The following is a 22089-nucleotide window of genomic DNA, read 5'->3' on the forward strand; positions in this document are numbered from 1 at the left end:
CTCAGGACCTCTGGAAGAGCAGTCAGTGCTCTTGACCATTGAGCCATCTCTCCAGCCTCCCACTCCACCACCTTTTTTCCTTTTTTTCTTTTTTCTTTTTTAGACAGTATCTAGTGTAGTCTGGCCTTGAACTTGTTATATAGCTCAGGATAACCTTGAACTCCTGATCCTCCTGATCTCCCTCCTATGCTACCACACCTGTTGATAGTCACAGTTCCTACTTTGTCAACAAATGGGGAAAAGGACAAGGAGATGGCTCATGGGGTCAGATGTTTGGCAAACAAGCATGAGGACCTGAGGCGACGCCTAGGAATCCACATTAAAGAGCCAGCTGTGGTGGTGAGGCCTTGTCCCAGCTTGGGGGGAAGGTAGAGAGCAGAGGGCCAGCCAGTCCAGCGGCACTGGACTCTAGCTTTGGTAAGCGAGACTGCAGCTGCTGGTCAGCCACACTGGCTGGGCGACAAGCCCCAGAGCTTCTGTCTTCCCTCATGCCTGCGCTGGGGTTCTGGGCAGACGCTCCCATACCTGCTTTTTTAGTTTTGGGTTTGGGGGGTTTGGTTGTTTTTGAGACAGGGTTTATTGTGAGGGCCTGCCTGTCCTGGAATTTGCTATGTAGACTAGGCTAGCTTTGAACTCACAGAGTTCCTCTTCCCCTGATTCCTTTCCAAGTCCTACATAAAAGGTGTGCGCTACTGCCTGACTCAAACCTGGTTTTTGTTTGCTTTCTGTTTTGTTTGTTTTTAAATGTGGGTTCTAGGGCTCTGAACCCTGGCCCTCATGCTCACACACCAAGCACTTTAAAACGCTGGTATTTTAAACAGTAGCATTTAAAGCGCTGGTATTGTTAAACAGTAGCAGGCGAAGTATTAGATTTTGTGGTCTTCATAAATAAGCCTTCAAGTCTTACTCTGCTAACAAAAATTACCTTTTGTTAACCGAGTAAGGAAAACCAGATCACAAACAGAAATATGAATGAACCAACTTACTAGTAAGAACACTGCAGGACGGTGGAGACACACACCTTTAATAGCAGCGCATGGTCTCTGAGTTCGAGGCCAGCCTGGTCTACAGAGCAAGTTCTAGGACAGCCAGGGCTACACAGAGAAAACGAAACAAGGCAGGAAACTAAATCTACAGTGAAAATACTATGTTGGCGATGAGGAATAATTATTTAGGACTTTTTATGAAAAGCAGATCTGTTGAATAATGAAATTAAAGGACAGAAATTGGTAATTGCATAATCAAAGAAATAAAGTGTTACTTTTATCTATTTTTTAAATGTATTTTGTGTGTGTCTATGTGCATGCGTGTGCCGCAGTACCCTGGGAGGTCAGGACACTGTGGGGGGGCCGGTTCTCTCACCCTGTGGGCCCTGACCTCCAGCTCCAGTTGTCAGCAGAAGCACATTTATCTCTGGAGCCTCTTGGTGGGCCCAGATTAGCTGTTTTAGTTCAGACATGTTAAAACAGGAAGGCCATCGGGCTTTCTCACAGGTAAGCTCATCCACTTCTTCCATGCCTTATCTTTGGGTCGGTGTGCTGCTGTCAAGGATGTCGTGCAGATAATGCTGGTGGAATAAACCTGTCTCTTCTCCCCACCTCACGGGTCTGAGTAAATGCTCCTGCCCTCTGCTCTGGTCATACCATCAGCTGTCTCTCTATTATGAAAATGCATCACTGAAAACCTCTAATGAATAGAAAGTGACCATTAGAAAGCAAGAGTTGAGGGCCAGTGAGAGAACTCAGCGGCAAATGCTGTTGCCTCCTTTCAGTGCTGTCCTGACAACCCACATAAAGGTGGGAAGAAAACGGACTCCACAGAATTGACCTCTGACCACCCCACCCGCATATCATGCCTGAAAAAGAATACTAATTTTTTTAAATGAAAAAACAGTGCATTAAGACTGTAATTCAAATTTAAAGCCTATTTGACCATTTATACTTCATTCTAGAAAGAGCAAAACCTGGATTTTTAGTTTTTATATTTATTTCTTTATTTTCAGGCAGAGCTTAGCTCTATAGCTCTGGCTATCCTTGTACTCATTGCATAGCCCAGGCTAGTCTTGAACTTGTGGCATTCCTGCCTCATCTTCACATGTACTGCAGGGCTTACAAGTGTGCACACAACACCCAGCTTCTTGTTTTGTTTTTTAAGCCAGTGAAAAAAGTAAACACAAGACAGTGAACAGAACTGTCTATCTGGCAACAATGGATTTTGTACAAATAATACACTTTGCTTCTCCACTAACAGCTTCTTATGTTCTCACTGTGCTTACAGGAAACTAAATTGTGCAGGTCACTTACAACATGCAGCTTTATTACTTGAACATTAATATGATCCCAATGAAATATTAGCAAGATCGAAAGGATACATTAAGCTCGTAATAGTGAGAGACACCACACAGTTAACATCAGACTTCACTGCTGGGAATAGACAGTTTTGGCTCAATGCCTTGAGCTTTCTTTCTCAGAAGAAAGAGGATTTTCTTTGAAAGGGGAACATCTTTGAAAATGTGTTCCAGGCCAGTCACCACTACATGGTGAGACTCTGCCTCAAAAACAAACAAACAAACAAACAAACAAACAAACAGGTATAGTGGCACATGCCTGTAATCCTAGCTCTTGGGAGGAAATCAAGAGTTCAAGGTTCTCTTTGGCTATATTGAGTGCAAAGCTAGCCTGAACACGGGACACCCTGTGCCAAAACGAAACACAGTCCAGGGTGGTGAGATGGCTCAGCTGGTAAGACACGTGACCCAAGCCTGAGTTTGGTTTCTGGGACCTATATAGTTGAAGGAGACTGACTGAAGTCCTCCTGTGTGTGCCATAGCATTCACATGACCCCTCACTAGTAATAACAATAAACAGTTTTATAAAATTCCACTCAAAGTAGGTCCATGGGAAGTGGAAATCACTCATGGAGAGAACTGCTAGAGTTCCCCTGAGTCATCTGCTTACCCATGCACTGTACGGGACGCTCCTTTGCATGGGACTATAGAAGTCCTTAGCATCCCAACCCTCAGGGCTAGTGTAGCTGGCTACTTGATTGGTGAACCCTGGCTTTAATTCCCAGACTCCTGGGGTGAGGGGTCCCTCTCCCTTTCAAAGAAAACCCTCTGAGAAGAGATCAGAACTTGCTCTCTATAAGGTAAGGGGAAACATGAGGGGTGGAGAGACTCTGAGAGGAGCTGGTATCCTTGGAGCGGATTGTCTGCATAGACGTTGGTGCTGTAGATACACTGTGAGGATGAGGGTGGGTACCTCCACTGCCATGGTGAAGCCGGAGAGCATCCCTCTGTTTACCTGTCAGGAAGGAGCTTACTCACATTACAGCACCACGGGTGGCAGCTGTGAGTCGGGAGAACGATACATAGTATCGTCCCATCGATTATGGTACCAGTACTGAGGTTACCTGGTAATCTAAAGGCTAGACTTCTGCTAACACAATGAGAGAGGCTGGCTCCCTCTTCACCTTTGAAAATGCGTTCCAGGCCAGCCACACTACATCATGAGACTCCACCTCAAAAACAAACACCAAGGAAAGTCTTAACTAATGAAGCTCTGTGGTTCCCTTTCTTTAAACAGGTGATGATGTAAAATGTAAAGATTACATTGTTGCCCTGCAACACCCGGTGACCACCGACATTAAGCATTCCATAAAGATGTTCGAATTGACACTGGATGCTCTTATCTCATTTAACAAGAGGACCCTAGTTCTGTTTCCAAATATCGACGCAGGTAATGGAACTTGAAGATGAGATTACGTCTCGAACCTTCTCAAACTTTGATTTCTGTCACCTCTTTTCTTGCCCATCTTATTAAAGGCTCTTCTGAAGTGCATCCTGGTCAAAGGTTACCTAGCTTGCTGTAGATCAAGAGGTTGTGATGTTTCTGTCAAGTCCAGTAGAGACCACAGGCAGTAAATACTTTTTAGAGGATCTTGCCAATGTGCAGTTTGCTCCCATGTTCAGTCTTTTCCCTCCAGTGTTCAACTCTAAGGCCTGTGAGACATAAACCTTAGACCTCAGGGTGAAGAACGTCTCATGGCAAGTGCTGATGCCACTGGCCTCAGTAAGATAACTTTTATTATTGTTTTCTTTCCTATTTATGCTAGCTGTGCCTCAAAGTATAATCTTGAGCTTAGGGAGTTTGGATCTGGAGTCCCCAACCTGTCATTCCTTGGGCCTGCTGTGGATGGTCACCTGAGAGCCGTGACCTTTAGTGCTAATCAAGACCGTAGGCAAGTTGATGGGGATCTGAGATGTAAGACAGAGGTTGAGTCAGCGTCTGACACTAAGGGACTTTCAAATACTGGTGTGGACATTACTCACCGGAGGACTCTTTGGGTTCCTTTCGTAACAGAAGTGGGACCTTTTCTTTGAAATGCTAAGATATTACCATCCAATCCAGAAGAATCTTTTCTGTTAGAAGAAACAAGACTCTTTAGCCAGGTTTTGATCAGGCAATATAAAATATTTCAAAAACCTTTAAGGTTCTTTTTAGATCCTGTAAGTCCTGTATCAGTAATTATAATTTATCTGCTCAGCTCCAAATGATGTGTTGTTTGTAGTAACTTTCCTGAATGTGTATACTTTAGAATTAGAGAGAGTTTTCTTCTGTTCAAAATAAAACGGCCCCTGAGATGCAGTGGCTGTGTCTCTGCAGTCACAGCCACGCAGGTGCTTAGGGGAAGGATCCCTTGGAACACTGACTCAAAGAAAAAGGCATTTCAATTTAAAGGAAAATTACTTGAGTCAGGTCTCCACTTGTGCCTCCACTGTCTGTGAGCAGCCAGAACCTTGTCAGCTGAGTGCCCAAGTGTGCCTGCAATTTGCCTATGGTGGGCTATAGGGAAGAACTAGATTAGTGCACATGGCTTAGGCTTGAAGCCGAAGTGGAGCCTTGGGATAGCAGGAACTTCCAGAGTGCCAAGCTCTCCCATAATTGTAGGTGAGGGTTGGCATGTAAGAAAAGTGACCTGTCATCTTGCAGGGCGTTGGACCGTGAGCCCATTTACCTATCTTGTCACATAGAGAAAGTTTAAAAGAAAAAGAAGGGATAGATGCATAGCTTCTGGTGGGTTGATGGCCCCTACCCATTGGTGAGCATTGTGTGCCTTCCAATCAGATGACCAGTACACATGTACACGCATGTGCCCGCACGCACACAATCGTAGAAAAAGAAAAAGATAAGGGAGCTGAGATCATGAAGTATTGTTTTTTTTTTTTCTCTCATAGCTTTAAATTGTTTTAAAGTGGTGCAGTTTAAAATAAAATGGCAGCTGTGGCATTGAACCCTAGCCATGTTGCCTTGAGTTTAGTTCACAAAGGTGAGAGTTTGTGAAGATGTGGGCAGAGTTAGGCAAAGCTGCTCTATCCAGCTTCTATGTGGAGCCTATGACCTTCCTGCTTAGAAACTGCTGGCTTGTTTTAGCCTCTTAACTAAGGTGAAAGTTTATATGGAGGTCTTACTAAAATATATCTACTTGCTAAGTTCTAATTGAAACCCCCAGCTGCTGTGGATGAGGTGCAGAGAGCCGCTCACGAAAACCCCAGCGCAAAACAGGGAAAGATGAGTGGTCACATGACTTTCCCTAGCAACTGGGTGCGGATCGGGGCTGCACTCATCACTAAGCAGTAATGTCTCTGTCTCTTTGATTAAGCAGTCGCATTTCATCATGCGGTGTGATCACTCTCACAGGCAGCAAGGAGATGGTTCGAGTGATGCGGAAGAAGGGCATCGAGCATCACCCCAATTTCCGGGCAGTCAAGCACGTCCCGTTTGACCAGTTCATTCAGCTGGTTGCCCACGCTGGCTGCATGATTGGGAATAGCAGCTGTGGAGTGCGTGAGGTTGGCGCCTTTGGAACCCCTGTGATCAACCTGGGCACGCGGCAGATAGGAAGAGAAACGGGTGGGTACCTGCCTTTGCCTGGATCTCAGCTGACCAGCTCTGCTCTGTGTGTGATGGGTTGGCACGGACCACATTCTTTATGTTTACCCTTTTTTTTTTTTGAGAACGTCATACATAAACAATGTATTTACATTCACATCACGTCTACTCCTTCTCACTCTCCAGCGCCTCCTGTTTCCCCCCAACTCCTTCTCAGATCATGATTTCTGATTTATTACTTTACACGCATGCGTGTGCATGGGCGCGCACACGCACACACACCTACTGAATCCGTTCCTGTTGCTTGTTTGTACGTGTGTTTAGAGTGGACCATTTGGGCTAACCTGTAGGGGAGCTGCTTATCCCCTCTCACTAACCACTGATGGCCAATAAGTCTTCCATTCAGGGTGAGGCCTTGTGAAATTCCTCCTCCACACGGTCGTGTCAGCTGGTGTTGTTCTGGCCTTGTTTCGGCAGCCATATTGTTGAGATTTAGTGGGTGTGGCTTCCTTGTCAAGTTTAGAAGACACTGTTTCAAAGTAGGTGTCCTCGTCATCTTCTCTTAAAATTTCCGTGATTTCCCTGACCCTCACGTGTAGGGTTGTTTCATCGATGTCCTAGTTGAGGTTGGCCACCCCAGTCTCTTCCCTGCATGTTGACCAGGCATGATCAATCTCTGTAATCGATTAATGTGAAAAGAAGCCTCTTTAATGAGGGGTGAGATGCACATATCTGTATACGTGTAACTGCTTAGAGTGTAGCAGAAGTTATAATGATTTAGGAAAATGGCGGTAGTTAGTTCTCCGGTAGCTTCTGTGACCTCTCCAGCTACTGCTAGTTGACTAAGTTTACAGTACTAGCCCTGAAGCCATCCTGAAGTCCAGTTAAACAGCTGCTGGGATAACTTGCCAGCAGTCACTGTGGTTTGTGGGCTCCCCAGCCTGGTAGGACTGCTGACTGCCTTTCTCCCTCGCAGCCTGTGTGCCACCTTCTGAGACCACGAGAGCCGGTCCTGAGGAGGAGGCTCCTAGGTCAGGCCCAGCTCACTCCGAGTCCTGTGTCCCATGTGCTGGTTCATCCAGGTCTTTGTGTTCCAGCTCTAGAACACGACAGGGACAATGGCAATGGCCTGGACTGTTCAGGGGTTCTTTTGAACCCTCCCCCCCAAACCAACAATTCAAAGGGAGATTCCTTTTTTAAGGATTTATTTATTTATTATTTATTTATTTATTTATTTATTTATTTATTTAATGTGAGTACACTGTCACTGTCTTCAGATGCACCAGAAGAGGGCATCGGATCCCATTACAGATGTTCATGAGCCACCATGTGGTTGCTGGGAATTAAACTCAGAACCTCTGGGAGAGCAGCCAGTGCTCTTAACTTGGTTTCCCATTCTTGGCACTGGGGTTTTTGTTAGATAGTCTGTGGCCCTTTCTGAGTAGGGGGCCGGGGCAGACAACATTATAAATGCATCTTATAAAAGTATGCATTTTCCTGGTTTTTTCCCAAACATCCTTGCTGTTATCGCTCCTTCTTCCCTCTCCCTCTGAATTAGTTTCCCCCAGACCCCCCAGCTACAGCATCCCCCGTTTTCCCTACCCCCACCCCGTGTCATATTGTCCCCCTGTCCCCATGAACCCTTTCTACATTTCTGGCGTCTGTGGTTATTCCAGGATAACCACACAGATCTAAAGACTGGAGCTGAGATCTGCAAATCAGAGAACACACAGCGTTTAGATTTTCCATGTGGGTCACCTCATTGGTGTGTTTTCCAGTCTGTTTGCCTACACACGTCATGATTTATCCAGTCATCAGCTGAAGGCTTGCAGGTTGTTTCTGTCTCCTATCTGTTGTGACTAGAGCGTCAGTGAGCAGGTGAGGGAAGCGAATCACCAGTCATAGCCTGATATCCATAATAACACACGTGATCACCACTTTTATAGATCTAATAACATTTTTATTGCTTTGTAAAATCAATTAGAGCTAAACAGTTCACTTGTTTGTTTGTTTTTGTTTTTGGAGACAGGGTTCCTCTGTGTAGCCCTGGCTGTCCTGGGCTTGCTTTGTAGAGCAGGCTGGTGTGCTCCACCATGCCTGGCCTGAGCTTAGCGGACCTCAAGTATGGTTCTTAGCCTGATTGAAAGGGACTCGGTAGCTGTCTGGTGTATGCCAGCCTGCTCTCTGAGCTGGCATGTGTGCTTTCAGTTGGTCCTTGGAGTGCGGCGGCCCTGCATAATGAAAGTGTGTGTAGGGTTGTTAACCCCATGCTGACTGAGCTATGGGTGTTACCAGTGTTAGGTTCCAATGCTGTGTGCATGCAGATGTGTGTCTGTAGCTCATGGGAAAACGCATGTCGTTAATGGAGAGAGATCTGGACTAGAGCTACGGAGATGAACCCCAGCCCTGCCGCCCTTCCTCCCGCTCCTTTCATCGCCGCCCTGTTTCTACCATCTTCACATCATTCCCAGAATATTACTTTGCTTCCTGTTCCATAGGGAAAATAGAAGTCCAACAGGGAAATTCTTTCAGGTTTGTTTTTAAAAAATGGAACAAACGCTTACCACGTGCGAGGCTGTGGAATATGGCAGTGTCAGACTAAGTAACTCAGGTCACAGGGTAGCTGCAAGTGCTTACCCAGCGTGCCTGAAGCTGCCTTCAGTCCCGGCACCGAGGCGTGGTGGTGCACACCTGAGATCCTAGCACTGGGGAGGTAGCGGCAGCAGGGTCAGAAGTTCAGGTAGCAAGCTGAGGCCGGCCATGCTCTGTGAGATTGTGCCCTGGAGCGGAAAGCGCAGGATCACTTAGTGCCTTGTGGTGGGAGAAAGCTTTAGAAACGAGGGAGGAAGAAGCCCAGATTACCTGGGGAAAGTGTACTTTGGCTCTATTTCATCCAAGAAGAAAGAAAAAAAACCCAGAAGAGAAGGAAAAGGCACCATTATGGTTTTCTGATTCAGAACTCAGAAAGATGGGCAGACCCAACAGAACTTCATGGTGATTTGTAGGGACTGCCAAGGGCCGAGTTCTTATATAATTGGCATTTTAGTGGTTCAGGGAAGATAAGTATGCAAACCCGAAAGGAAACTACTAGGATTTCTAGGTGCCATGTAGACTGCTAATGCAAGGTAGTGGGATGGGCTACATTAAAGGAACCCTTTAAACGCATTAAAGTTGACACTTTAAACTGCGGTCAGCTTTATGGGGATCCGGCTGAAGCAGTGAACAGCCCAGGTGAAGGAACCCTGGAGGTGGGTATGACAGTGTAGTCTCTGCACTTCCTGTCAGCGCACTTACATGTACGTGCCCCATCGGGTTCCCTTTCCTTCTAAGCTGCTTTCAGTGGAGCCAGGGTCTCAGAGATGAATGTGTTTCCTGCTTATCTTCTGCTCAGCCTCTTTAAAAAGATGTATTTTTATTTATATGAGTACACCGCGGCTGTCTTCAGACACACCAGAAAAGTGTCTGCCCAGCCTCTTACCTACGCTCAAAACCCCTCCGCCTCCCCTCTGCCTCTTCTGGGACCTTCCTGCCCATCAGTGAACCTTCCTCTTCCTTGTGTGTTAACTCCTTCACTGCTTGAACATACTTAGGCTCTCCTATTTTGGGAAACAAAACCAAACCCTCCCTTGGCCCCTCGCTTCTCTCCAGTCACCTCTCTTCTACTCCCCTTAGCCAAGCCTGTTGAAAACCTGGCTATCCATGATGTTTATACTCTCTCACACTGGCTGAGAAATGTACAGAGAGGAAGTGCCTGCCTGACAGTGGGCTGGCCAGCCCTGACTGGCTACTGACTGACAGATGGACTGCCTGACTGCCTGACTGCCTGACTGCCTGACTGCCTGACTGCCTGACTGACTGACTACCTGACTGACTGACTACCTGACTGACTGGCTGGCTGACTGCCTGACTGACTGACTACCTGACTGCCTGACTGACTGACTACCTGACTGACTGGCTGGCTGACAGACTGCCTGACTGCCTGACTGACTGCCTGACTGCCTGACTGCCTGACTGCCTGACTGCCTGACTGCCTGACTGACCTGACTGACTGACTGCCTGACTGACTGACTGACTGACTGACTGACTGCCTGCCTGACTGACTGACTGACTGCCTGACTGACTGGCTGCCTGACTGACTGCCTGACTGACTGCCTGACTGCCTGACTGACTGCCTGACTGCCTGACTGCCTGACTGCCTGACTGCCTGACTGCCTGGCCTGACTGCCTGACTGCCTGACTGCCTGACTGCCTGACTGCCTGACTGCTGACTGACTGACTGACTGACTGCCTGACTGCCTGACTGCCTGACTGCCTGACTGCCTGACTGCCTGACTGCCTGACTGCCTGACTGCCTGACTGCCTGACTGCCTGACTACCTGACTGACTGGCTGGCTGGCTGGCAGACTGCCTGACTGACTGACTGGCTGGCTTGTCTGGCTAGTTGAGAATGGACTTGGTAGATATCTAGGCAAACAGTTTGTTAGCGTTAGATTAACTCATCCTAACCGGATGTGGTGGTGCATGTTATCTCAAGAGTCTGAGATAGGAAGGTCCTAAGTTTGAGGCCAACCTGTAGAGCAAGACTTCCAAAAACCAAACCAAAACCAAACCAAAACAAACCCCAACCCCAAAACAACAAAAGAAGCCATGTGTGGTGGCACACAGCTGTGATCTTGGCACATAGGGAGAAGCAGGAGAGAGCCACAAGTTAGAAGCCAGCCAGGTCTACATAGTAAGACCTTGTCTGTAAAACCAAAATCAAACATTGATCTATCTGATCTCAGTAAATGAACAAAGCTGTGGTTTGTTTTCTTTGGGGATAAAGATCTTGTCTGCTGCAGGGGAATCTTACCAAGAGCATTTTACGATCTGCTGGGTTTAGGAGTGAACTGAACCCAGCACTGCTGTTGTGTGAGCCAGGCGCCCGCTGTCTGTGAGCCCGGCGCGCCTGTCTGTGTGAGCCGGGCGCCGCTGTCTGTGTGAGCCAGGCGCGCTGTCTGTGTGGAGCCAGCGCCCTGTTGTGTGAGCCCGGGCGCCGCTGTCTGTGCACTGCTGTCTGTGTGAGCCCAGCACTGCTGTTTGCCTTCCTCTGGACAGTCACACTGCACGTCATTCTAATGTCTCTGTTTTTATTTAGGGGAGAATGTTCTTCATGTCCGGGATGCTGACACCCAAGACAAAATATTACAAGCACTACACCTCCAGTTTGGTAAACAGTACCCTTGGTGAGTATAGAGCCTTTCATTTTGGAGTAATTAAACGGGAGCTACCTCAGGCACCAACTGAAGCTATGGTCCATCGCCATTTAACCATCTTAACAGAACTTCCTTCTTCCGTTAGCACACCCTAGCAGCTGGAAAGACAGGTCGTCTGCCCAGTACCAGTGGAGAACTTCTACAGTTTGGCTCTGCTAATTACAATAGTACTGCCCCTACAGTGGGTTTCACTGGAATAATTTGATTACATACTAGAAAATAATGTATCTGATTTTCCTTAAAACTTAATTTCCACTGCTCTCCCTTTTATTTCAATATGGTAATTTTTCAGAAATGTAAAGATTAAAACTTCTAAAATAGCAAAAACCCAAACCAAGACAGAAAGCCTCAAATTTAGATTCTAAATTACAGTGTTTTCCAAAGGCCCAGCCCTCTCTGTATTGAGCTCTGTGTCATTATTTGTAGAGCTGTTGCTGTTTTGGTTTTGTCTTTGCGTTTTGAGATAGGGTCTCTTTTATGCAGCCCTGACTGTCCTAGAACTCACTATGTAAGCTAGGCTGGCCTCGAACTCAGAGAGATCCTTCAGCCTCTACCGTCCAAGAGCTGCAATTAAAGTTGTGTGTCACCGTGCCCAGCTCTAGTTTTTGTTTTAATTGACAGAAAATAAATTCACGGAATGACTTATCATGTGTATCACATTTTAACACACACACACACACACACACACACACACACATTGTGGGGATGTTGTTTTATTGTTTTGCAATGCAAGAGACTGAACTTGGGGTCTCTGCATACCAGGGAAGTGCTCTACCACTGGGTAGTTCCCCAGCCAGAGAGGTTATTTTAAAAGAACAGATTGTTTTTCCCTGAAGACTCAGATTTCAGTGACCTCAGTGTCACCTGTCATGCGTGGCTAAACCATTTCCCTGAACTGACTTTGTTGAATATTGCAGCTCAAAGATATATGGGGATGGAAATGCTGTTCCAAGGATTTTAAAGTTTCTCAAATCCATCGACCTTCAAGAGCCACTACAGAAGAAATTCTGCTTCCCTCCCGTGAAGGAGAACATCTCTCAGGATATTGACCATATCCTCGAAACTCTGAGTGCCTTGGCTGTTGATCTCGGAGGGACGAATCTGAGAGTGGCGATAGTTAGCATGAAGGTAAACTCACGGCAAGCTTAGCTGTGCACCTGGAACGAGTGGCTGACCTTCAGAGTGTGTGCGTGGGGGCCGGAGTAGGAAGCACACAGGAAGGAGTGGGCCATCTTTTACCCATGGGGCCGTAGGTCCATTACAATGTGCATCTCGTGTCTACCGATGGTTAGCATTTCAAGCTGGTGTGTAGCTAATGCCTATAATCCCTGGACTTAGGAAGCCAAAGCAGCAGAATTCCTGCAAGCTTGAGGGCAACCTGGGCCACAGTGTGAGATCTTGTCTCAAAAAACAAAACAGACATTTCAGAGTAAACCATTAGGGAATCCAATGCAGTAAATCTCGAGTTGGCAAAGGGGAGGCTCCCTTAGACGGAAGAGAGCGCTTTGCCGCTGGAGGACTGAGTTGAGGACACCATGAGTGTGAAGTCCAGTGAGCACCTAGCTGAGAGTCCTCTCGGGTGAGTGGTCTAAGGAGTGGTCAGCTGGGTACATCTCTGGTTCATTTTCATAGCCTGGTTTTCACAGAGAGCCACACACCGCTGGGGCTCTGGCAGGGTGAGAGGGCCTTCATTAAAAAGAACAGACTATGTTAAAATGATGTCTTATTGACTTAAGAAAGCGAGCCTCCCAGAAAAATCTGTTTACTATATCAGAGACATATAAAGTTTCAACAGTCCTTGAGAAATAGCAAAGATTTTAAACATGAATTATTAGAAATTTAATACTACTAGGCCAATTAATGAAAAGCAAAACAAAACACACAAAAAAACAGCTATCTTTTTTTTTTTTTTTTTTTTTTTTTTGGTTCTTTTTTCGGAGCTGGGGACCGAACCCAGGGCCTTGCGCTTCCCTAGGCAGCGCTCTACCACTGAGCTAAATCCCCAACCCCTACCATAGCTATCTTAAGAGAAGCAAAAGACCTCCCTATACTTAAAAAAAAAATTAAGGGGTTGGGGATTTAGCTCAGTGGTAGAGCGCTTGCTTAGGAAGCGCAAGGCCCTGGGTTCGGTCCCCAGCTCCGAAAAAAAGAACCAAAAAAAAAAATTAATAGATTATTCTCCAAACATAGGGTTTTTACCACTGACAAACAACATTTTTAGAGATGAAATTTTAATTGAAATTAAGAAAAAGTGTTTTCTGTCCTGTAAAGAATAAAGCAAGGGACAGCATGGAGATTACACACAGCAAAGATACTATTTATGTCATGTGAAGAACTTAACTGGATTGTAGAGCTAGGGTGATCCAGTAAATGACTGATACTATGATTTAACATGTATCAGTAATTTTCTGGTTAAGTGAATTTGTGACAAGGACTTTGGGTCCCTTTATGTGATTGTCCAATGTCCTGCACATTAACAGTGCTCAGATGCTGCAAGACCCCGAGTGTCTGAGTCCTGCCTCAGACTCATTAGTTTGGACTCTATGGGGACACCGTAGTTATGCTAAGCCGACTCACACAATAAGGGTTGAGAAGCACTCCTGTAGATTTATTTTTTAATGATAAGCAGCTTTAATCCTTGTATTTGACATATAAAAATCCATCAATACAAAAGAATATGAAGGGAGAAGGCTACCGATTCAGAACAACCCAGATTCCTAAGAATAATCAAAACCATAAAACCGTGATTTACATAAATAAAATTCTGGAATAGTGTCAAAGGCCTGAAAAAAGTATCTGAAAGTCTTGAGTATTTTTAAATGTCAGCACCTCACAAATTGGATTATAAATTTAACATAACTATAGTCAACATTTCAATAGGCTCTTAGAGTCTCATAAAATTATCATACATTATTGGGAATTTTTAATAACATTATTCTGAAGCAAAATAATACACAGTTGAGGTGAATGAAAAAACAAAACAAAGCCCGGGAACCCCAGGAATAGTGAGGAGGGGCTGTCTCTGCTTTGGATTAAATCAGGACGGTATTCTACAAGACGTGGCAATGTGCCAGTCCGCAGGGAAATGTGTCCTGAGTTGAGTATGCACACCATTACTGGCCTTCGTTACAGTAGATGACTAAAATGAAAACATTAGGGTAACAATTTAGTTGCCTCAGTATTGATTAGATAATTGTATCAACCTGAAAAGAGGGATTATGACTTTTTAATGAACTAGGTTTAGATTGCTTGCGGTTGACCAGAAGTCTAAGAGAGTCTTCCCAATGGCTATGGAGCGGCCATTGTGTCAGCAGCCTGTGTTGGGATGGATTCCCAGGAAATGACTTAGGCTCATCTCAGGCCCTCCACACACAGACACTTCCCGCAGCACCTTCTCCACAAGCGCTGATTGTCACCGCAAAGGCCACTATTCACGGGGTGTGCTCCTTAGCTCAGCCGGCCACCACGACAGACTTGTGTTTTGTTTTCTCTCTCCCCTTCTAGGGTGAAATAGTTAAGAAGTACACCCAGTTCAATCCTAAAACCTATGAGGAAAGGATTCGTCTAATCCTGCAGATGTGCGTGGAAGCTGCAGCGGAAGCCGTAAAGCTCAATTGCAGAATTCTGGGCGTAGGTGAGATGTTAAACTACAAGTCCAAGAAATGTCCCTGTCTGTGTTCCCAGTTCAGACTCTTCACACTCAGCCTGGGGCCAGTGTCTGCCTGTGACCAGGTTCCAGGCTCCCCACGGGCCCACACATGCCTCAGATGGCAGCCAGCGTTAGGGAGAAGCTCGGATGGTCTGTGCACCACCGTACATTCCACTCACAACTGTCGATTCCTTGCAGTCCTTGGTAACGTCCAGGATGCTGGATGAATTAATTATGTCGGCAGGCGTTCCTAAAATCGGTAATCACACTGTGTCCTGTTTGGGGTGGAGCTCAGGCATCTCCACAGGTGGCCGTGTGAATCCCCAGGAAGGAGTTGTGCTGCACTCGACCAAGCTGATACAGGAGTGGAACTCCGTGGACCTCAGGACACCGCTCTCCGACACCCTGCATCTCCCCGTGTGGGTGGACAACGACGGCAACTGCGCTGCCATGGCGGAGAGGAAGTTTGGCCAAGGAAAAGGACAGGAGAACTTTGTGACACTCATCACAGGGACAGGTGAGACGGGAAGAAGGTGCCGTCAGAATGTGCCAGAGTTGGACTCAGCCGTCACTGAGGCCCTACCACCATGCCTCAGCCTTCACTTGCCCACCGTAGACCATGAAGGGGAGGCACACACCAGAGGTCACGCCCCCTCAGCCCCTTTCAATGGTGGGAGCTTGTGTCCACCATGTGAAGTCCCGAGTTCCATCCCCAGTATCACCAAGAAGAAAAGGGAGAAGAATTTGGCCAGGCATGTTGGGTCACACCTGAGTCCCAGCACTCGAGAAGCAGAGGCAGGGGGTTTGCTGTGATTTCCAGGTCAGCCAGACTACACAGCTCTTACATTTTGTCTTATTCCCTTCAGCCTCTGGTTGACAAGGATCTCGTGTACCCAAGGCTGGCCTTGAACACTTGAACCTGCTGCCCCAGCCTTGCAAACTCTGGGTTCCAAGTGGTGTGCCACCATCCTAACTAAGCTCGTGGGTTTTCATGCAACCCTCCTTCTGTATTGAACAATTTAACAACCTAGATACATTTTGCTCAGGACAGTCAGTGAGCTTCAGGGCGAGGAAGAAGAATCGAGAGTAAGTTTTGGAGGTTCAGCAGTGAAGGATACTGGCTTCTTTTCCAGAAGACCCAGGTTTGATTCCCACAATCACACAGTGGCTCCTGAGTATCTGTAACTCCAGTTCTAGGGGATCCAATACACTCTTCTAGCTGTTCAGAAAGAATTCCCATACACATAAAATTTAAAGTTAAAAATAATGGATGGCTCTTTAAAATGGGGGCTTCTAAGGTAAAATGCCCTTGAACTCCTTAATAAGAGAGTTAGTGCGTTAGTACTCACAGAAGACATATTTGTCGTTGTTTTAGAATGGTAGAATCTCAGCCATGGCCTCAGAATCATATTCCGCATTCTGGGCTTCTGGAACAAGCCCTGAACACAATTAGACAGGTTGTCTTAGCTGCCTTCTCTGAGGCAGAGTTTGCCCTTTTCTGGTGCAGACGGTCTGGAGAAGCATGAGGGAGGCGGGGGGAGGTAAAGTGCAGTGAAGCCACTAAAGGCTGTGCCATCCAAGTCCCATGGAGGCAGTAAGGGCCACCATCTCCCAGGACTCTGAAGCAGCTTCCCCCAGCACTGTCTGGAGTCGTCTGCCCCGGTCTGCTAGCTGGTGACCTCTCACTCCAGTGCATAGAGTAGGCAGCGTGTGCTTGACGGACGTCCAACACAAGGCGGTTTGAAGTCCTAGGAAGCCAGATGGGAAGCAAGATGTGCCACAAACACTGCCTTCCGGAGTGGCACCAGACAGTTTCAGGACAGTGAGCCCCTGCCATCTAAAGAAGCAGGCACTTCAGCCACAGTCTGGCTTCCTGCTCCACGTGGAGCTTGTGCCACCCAGCGCCCCGTCTCTCCCTGCAGGGATCGGTGGGGGAATCATCCACCAGCACGAGCTGATCCACGGCAGCTCCTTCTGTGCGGCAGAGCTTGGCCACCTCGTGGTGTCTCTGGATGGTCCTGACTGCTCCTGTGGAAGCCATGGGTGCATTGAAGCCTACGCCTCTGGAATGGCCTTGCAGAGGGAAGCAAAGAAGCTCCACGATGGTGGGTCTCTGTCACCTGGGGAAGTAGCCAACCACACGGCAGACTAGTTCATGGGAGTAGCGATCAGAGCTGAGGGAGGTGCACAGGGGTCTACCACCCAAGATCGCAGGGGCGTTCCTTCAGTTTTGTTTCTCAGCCATCAGTGCACACAGCCCATACTCCATGTACATTTTGGTGAAGAAATAAACAGTGGACATCTTCCATTCCAGTGTGGGAATGCACTGAGAGCAGTGGCCAAGGCAGCGGCAATCTGTACAGGGGACACTAGAGTTCCCTCCTTGCCCTGCATACAGGGAAAGGAGGGAGTGTCAGGGCACCATCCTGGGAGCCGAGCCTTAGGGAATACATGCATTGGGAAAGAAGTGTGGATGGCAAAGAGTCGTTCCAGGACAGAGACAGTGGTGTCCACTGTCGGGGCTGGGAGATGGCGCAGTCTGTGAAGCGCTTGTCACCCACCCGGCACCTGGTGCACATCTGCAATCCCTGTGGAGGGAGGGCCCTGGGGCTTGCAGGGACAGGTGAATTCTAGGCTCCATTAGAGACCCTGCCCCTACTGTTTAATTAACACTCAGTAGAGCCAGCTTTGTACATAATCCATGTCCACTGTCGACTTCCTTAAATAATTCTAGATTTTATTATCCAAGTCTTGTAGAGAAAAGGACATAGAGAATGAAATGATGTGGGCAGGCCTGTGCGGCTAGTAGTGGCTGCTGGGACAGGTCTGAGTGGGAGAGGGCCCAGCTCCCTAGCCATGAGCCTTGCTGTGGTGACCGCAGAGCTGGGAAGGAGGAGTGGGCGGAGAGTATAACAAGGGCTCTCCTACTGCGAGGCGAGCCAGGGAAGCAGCAGGCAGGGGGCTGTACATGTGAGTAAGTTCAGAACTGTGTGGCAAGAGGGCAGCAGAGGCTCAGGCGATGTGTGTGTGTCACGTGGCCCTGCCTGTGAGGAGGCCTCGCTGCGGTGGGCGGCTGCCGGTGGGCACAGGTGTGGCCGAGGTCCCCTCAGCGCTGCTCATTCCCACTGCTCCTCCTGTTTGCTCAGAGGACCTGCTCTTGGTGGAAGGGATGTCAGTGCCAAAAGACGAAGCTGTGGGCGCCCTCCATCTCATCCAAGCCGCCAAGCTGGGCAACGTGAAGGCCCAGAGCATCTTACGGACAGGTGAGCCTGCGTCCCAGATGCCCGGGGCTGCCCGGAGAGCCTCAGTTTCCCTCAGGCGCAGTGCTCTGCACTGTGCACTCACTTATACTGCTGAGAGGGAAAGTGTTGATGTTTACAAGCACTGCCTTTGTGTGTTGTAATCCTTATTTTATACTAAAATATTACAAGTTTACCTATAGGTGTTTAGAGAAGTATAGGAGTAAGAAAACCTGCTGAGTTTTCCCACTCAGTCATCAACTGTTAGGATGTCTTTCCAGCCTTCTTGTTAGGTCACATAATTAAGGTCATACTTAACAGTATATACAAAATATTGTTTATTTTTGCAGTGCTTAGAATAAACACAGGACCTTGTGCATTCCGGCAAGCACTCTGCCACTAAGCTAGACTCCCATCCCTCTTTTTGTCTTGGATGGCGTCTCCTTTCTTGTCTGTGCTGACACCAAGAGAGAAATGGGAAAGAAAGATGTGGTAGCTAGGAGACTTAGGGAGGACGGAACATCAGCTCTAGAAATCTAGGTAGCAGCTTGCATGATTAGGTGGGTTCAAGACCAGCCACGGCTACAGAATGAGCACTGTCTCAAGCAGGAGGAATATATCAGGACATTCTCATACAGGCCCCTTCTCAGGAGGCGGAATTGCCTGATCCTGGTAGTTCTGAGTCATGTAGTGAGACTCCTGTCTCAAAGCAGAACAGAAAGCCAGCTCAGCCCTCAGGCAAGTACTCGGGAGCTGAGGTGAGACGAGGAACGCTTGTCACACCCGGCCTTCATCAACAGCTTTTAAACGTAGCACTTCCTGGTATTTAACCTTTAAACTTCTCTGGTTTTGCTCTCCTGCAGCTGGAACTGCTTTGGGACTTGGAGTTGTGAATATCCTCCACACTATGAATCCTTCCCTGGTGATCCTGTCTGGCGTCCTGGCTAGTCACTACATCCACATTGTGAGGGACGTCATCCGCCAGCAAGCCCTGTCCTCCGTGCAGGACGTGGATGTAGTGGTTTCAGACTTGGTTGACCCGGCCCTGCTTGGTGCGGCCAGCATGGTTCTGGACTACACGACCCGCAGGATCCACTAGGCCTCCTGGGAATAGACCTGGACTGAGACCCAAGAGCTACTCAGTGGAACCACGCTCTCTTAGATCAGTATTTCTTCAAAGGCCAATGTGGGAGGCTGCAGAGACAGCTCAGTGGTCAAGAGCCTGAACTGCTCTTGCCAAAGACCCAAGTTCAGTTCCCAGCACCCATGTCAGGCGCTCAACTGCCTGAAAGCCAAGCTCCAGGGGATCCAGTGCCTCAGCTGCCTCGGGCATCTGCACTCAAATGTACATAGTCCTCTCCCGAATACACGTAAATTAAAATAAATCTTATTTTTTAAAAGGCAAACTTGATATTTAATCCCAGAAATACCAGAGGAATCTTTGCTTTTTTTTCTTCTCTTCTGTATTAGTCAGGATTCCTTAGGGTAGAACTGATAGAACGACTCTCTCTCTATAAAAGGGATTATCAGAATGGCTCACAGGCTGTGTGGTTCAGCTAGTCCAACAATGGAGGGAAAGCCCGAGTGTCTTGTTCAGTGCACGAGGCTGGATGTCTCCGCTGGTCTTCAGTACACGTCAGAAGTGTCAAGCAGGCTTAGTACTCGTGAATGGAGAGCAAGGGTAACCAGGCAACAGCAATCGCTTCCTTCTCCCATCGCTTCTTCCCTTACAGAAGCTGTGAGCACAAAGTGCGGCCCAGATTAAAGGTGGACCGTCCCACCTCAAAAAGATGTGGATGAAAAGTGGACCTTCCTACTTCAAAGGATTTAATAAAGAAATCCCTCCCGGGTGTACCCGGCCTCTTGGGTTTTAGTTAATTCCAGGTGTAATCAAGTTGGTAACCAAGAATGGTATCACACCTTTCAAATCCACCTTTCCTCACCAACTTTCGCCAAGGCTGCTCTGATAGGGTCATCTTACTGCAAACCCTGTTGTTGGTTCCAGGGACACTTCCCACACCAAAAGGAGCGACAGCAACTGACCCAGAAGACGTGGGGCTCCTTATAGACCTTGGGATGCGAGCATCATGGCAAGGCTTGGGTTAACAGTCATAGTCCTTCCTAAGACCACAGAGAGCCTGTCACACAACGGAAGAAAAGCTTACCAGAGATGCCTGCCCACTTTATTTTTTAGCAATGTTAACTTTATACATTTCATACCTTTCAAGAAGTCATACTCCTGTTAAATAGTTACCACAGACAAAGGAACTGGACAGATCTGTCACATCCCAGCGTCCACCCCTTACTTGTGGAGTTTGTGAGATACTTCAGACTGAGGTCCAAGTTATGGTGGCCTTAGTGGCCATCCTTCTCCTCCCAGAGCTAGCAGGAAGGACCCAGAGTGTCAGCAGAGGTAGAGTGTGCGTGCATGGTTCCGAGAGCTGTGTAACACCTACAGCTGAAAGCCATGGATTTGGATTCTGACTAAATTATTGTCTTTTCGTTGTGTTTGTTTTTAAGACAGAATCTTGTTTGTCTCACTCTGTATCCTTGGTTTCTCTTAAATGAAGAACCATCCTCCTGCCCCAGCTTCCAGAGTACTGGGATTATAGATAATGAGTCACCACACTCAGCCTAAAATCTGCTTTCTTGAATGACAAAATATTAAAAGTCTGAGGTTCTGACCACTAACTGTACCCTGGCATAAGCACCAGCAAATGCCAGTCTGTCAGCACCTTCTGCTGCTGTGAAGGTGACCAAGGCAACTTACGGAAGGGAGCATTTAGCCTACAGTTCTAGAGAATCCATAAAGGCAGGGAAGGCAGAGGCAGGAGGCCAGGGCAGGGAGCTTGAGAAATCACATCAACTACAAGCAAACAGCAGGGTAAGTGAACGGCAACTGGGGGAAGGCCATGGGCTCACCCAGGCTGCCCTCGTCAAACAGCTCAGCTACCTGAGGGGCATACTGAAAACACCTGAGCCCACGGAAGACATTCTCACTCCGAACACATCCACTCCTGACTCCCATAAACTCCTGGACATCTTTAAAGTCCCTGTAGTCTCTAACAGTCTCAGTACTAAGTTTCTTCTGAGACTAAGGGAATCTCTCAACTACAACCCCCCGGGAAAAATGAAAATTACAGACTTCCAACCCACAATGGCAGAGTGTACATTTAACTTCCGAAGAGCAATGGAGGCATAGGACTAGGGACACGAGGAATGGGGCATGGAAGGAACTAGGGGCACAGTGGGAGACAGGAGCAGTGAGAACAATGGACATAAACCAAACTAGCAGGGCAAACTCCAACCCCTGCAGCTTCATGCCTACACCGGGGCCGTCAGCATCAAGAGGTTAGAGGCTCGAGGCTCAGCCCCTCCAGCTTTCCTGTCACCTACATACATACCTTTCTTGGGCTGGTTATAGCCAGCCCTTAAACCAGTGGTTCTCAACCTTCCTAATGCTGTAATCCTTTAATACCGTTCCACGTATTAAATGAGTTTAATAGAACTCATGTGGTGACCCCCCAAGCATAAAATTATTTTGTTGCTAATTCTGCTGTTATGAATCATAATGTAAATATGACATGCAGGATATCTGATATATGACCCCTCAAAGGGGTCACAACCCACAGGTTAAACTGCTGCCTTTACTCGTCACCCGGGCCTAGTTATCATCCAGGCAGCCACGTCTGGGCAGAGGATGTACCTGTAGTTACTGCACACCAGACTGCACTGCCACCATGCTGTGAGCCAGGTATTTAAAAGGATGATACCAAATTGAAAGCCGAATCTTGTGGAAAGTGTAATATATTCTGACAAAATAACCTATGTCTCAATTAAAATATTTTATTGCGATTCTGAACCCAATTTAAAAGACAAAATACACTTCCTTGTCCAAGTCTTTTTTTCTCCCAGAGCTGAGGACCGAACCCAGGGCCTTGCACTTGCTGGGCAGGCACTCTACGACTGAGCTAAATCCCCAACCCCTCCTTGTGTAAGTCCTAACACCCTTATAGCATGCTTACCCTTACGTCAACTAAAAGCATTTCTTTTCC

General features: G+C 47.4%; 1 protein-coding gene across 1 annotated transcript in view; it reads left to right on the plus strand.

The window, feature by feature from the left end:
* The window catches only part of Gne (glucosamine (UDP-N-acetyl)-2-epimerase/N-acetylmannosamine kinase), a 40601-nt gene extending 21161 nt beyond the window's left edge, over positions 1-19440 (plus strand). The window contains exons 4-12 of the mRNA XM_032891529.1: positions 3585-3737; positions 5700-5912; positions 11029-11116; positions 12064-12274; positions 14651-14780; positions 15091-15312; positions 16718-16900; positions 17942-18058; positions 18898-19440. Of these exons, the coding sequence (XP_032747420.1) occupies positions 3585-3737; positions 5700-5912; positions 11029-11116; positions 12064-12274; positions 14651-14780; positions 15091-15312; positions 16718-16900; positions 17942-18058; positions 18898-19133 (1553 nt within the window). The 3' untranslated portion in view covers positions 19134-19440. The remainder of the gene's footprint in view (positions 1-3584; positions 3738-5699; positions 5913-11028; positions 11117-12063; positions 12275-14650; positions 14781-15090; positions 15313-16717; positions 16901-17941; positions 18059-18897) is intronic.
* Positions 19441-22089: the final 2649 nt, after the last annotated feature.

This window comes from Rattus rattus, chromosome 1 (assembly GCF_011064425.1).
Source record: "Rattus rattus isolate New Zealand chromosome 1, Rrattus_CSIRO_v1, whole genome shotgun sequence".
In the NCBI taxonomy this organism is placed as follows: domain Eukaryota; kingdom Metazoa; phylum Chordata; class Mammalia; order Rodentia; family Muridae; genus Rattus; species Rattus rattus.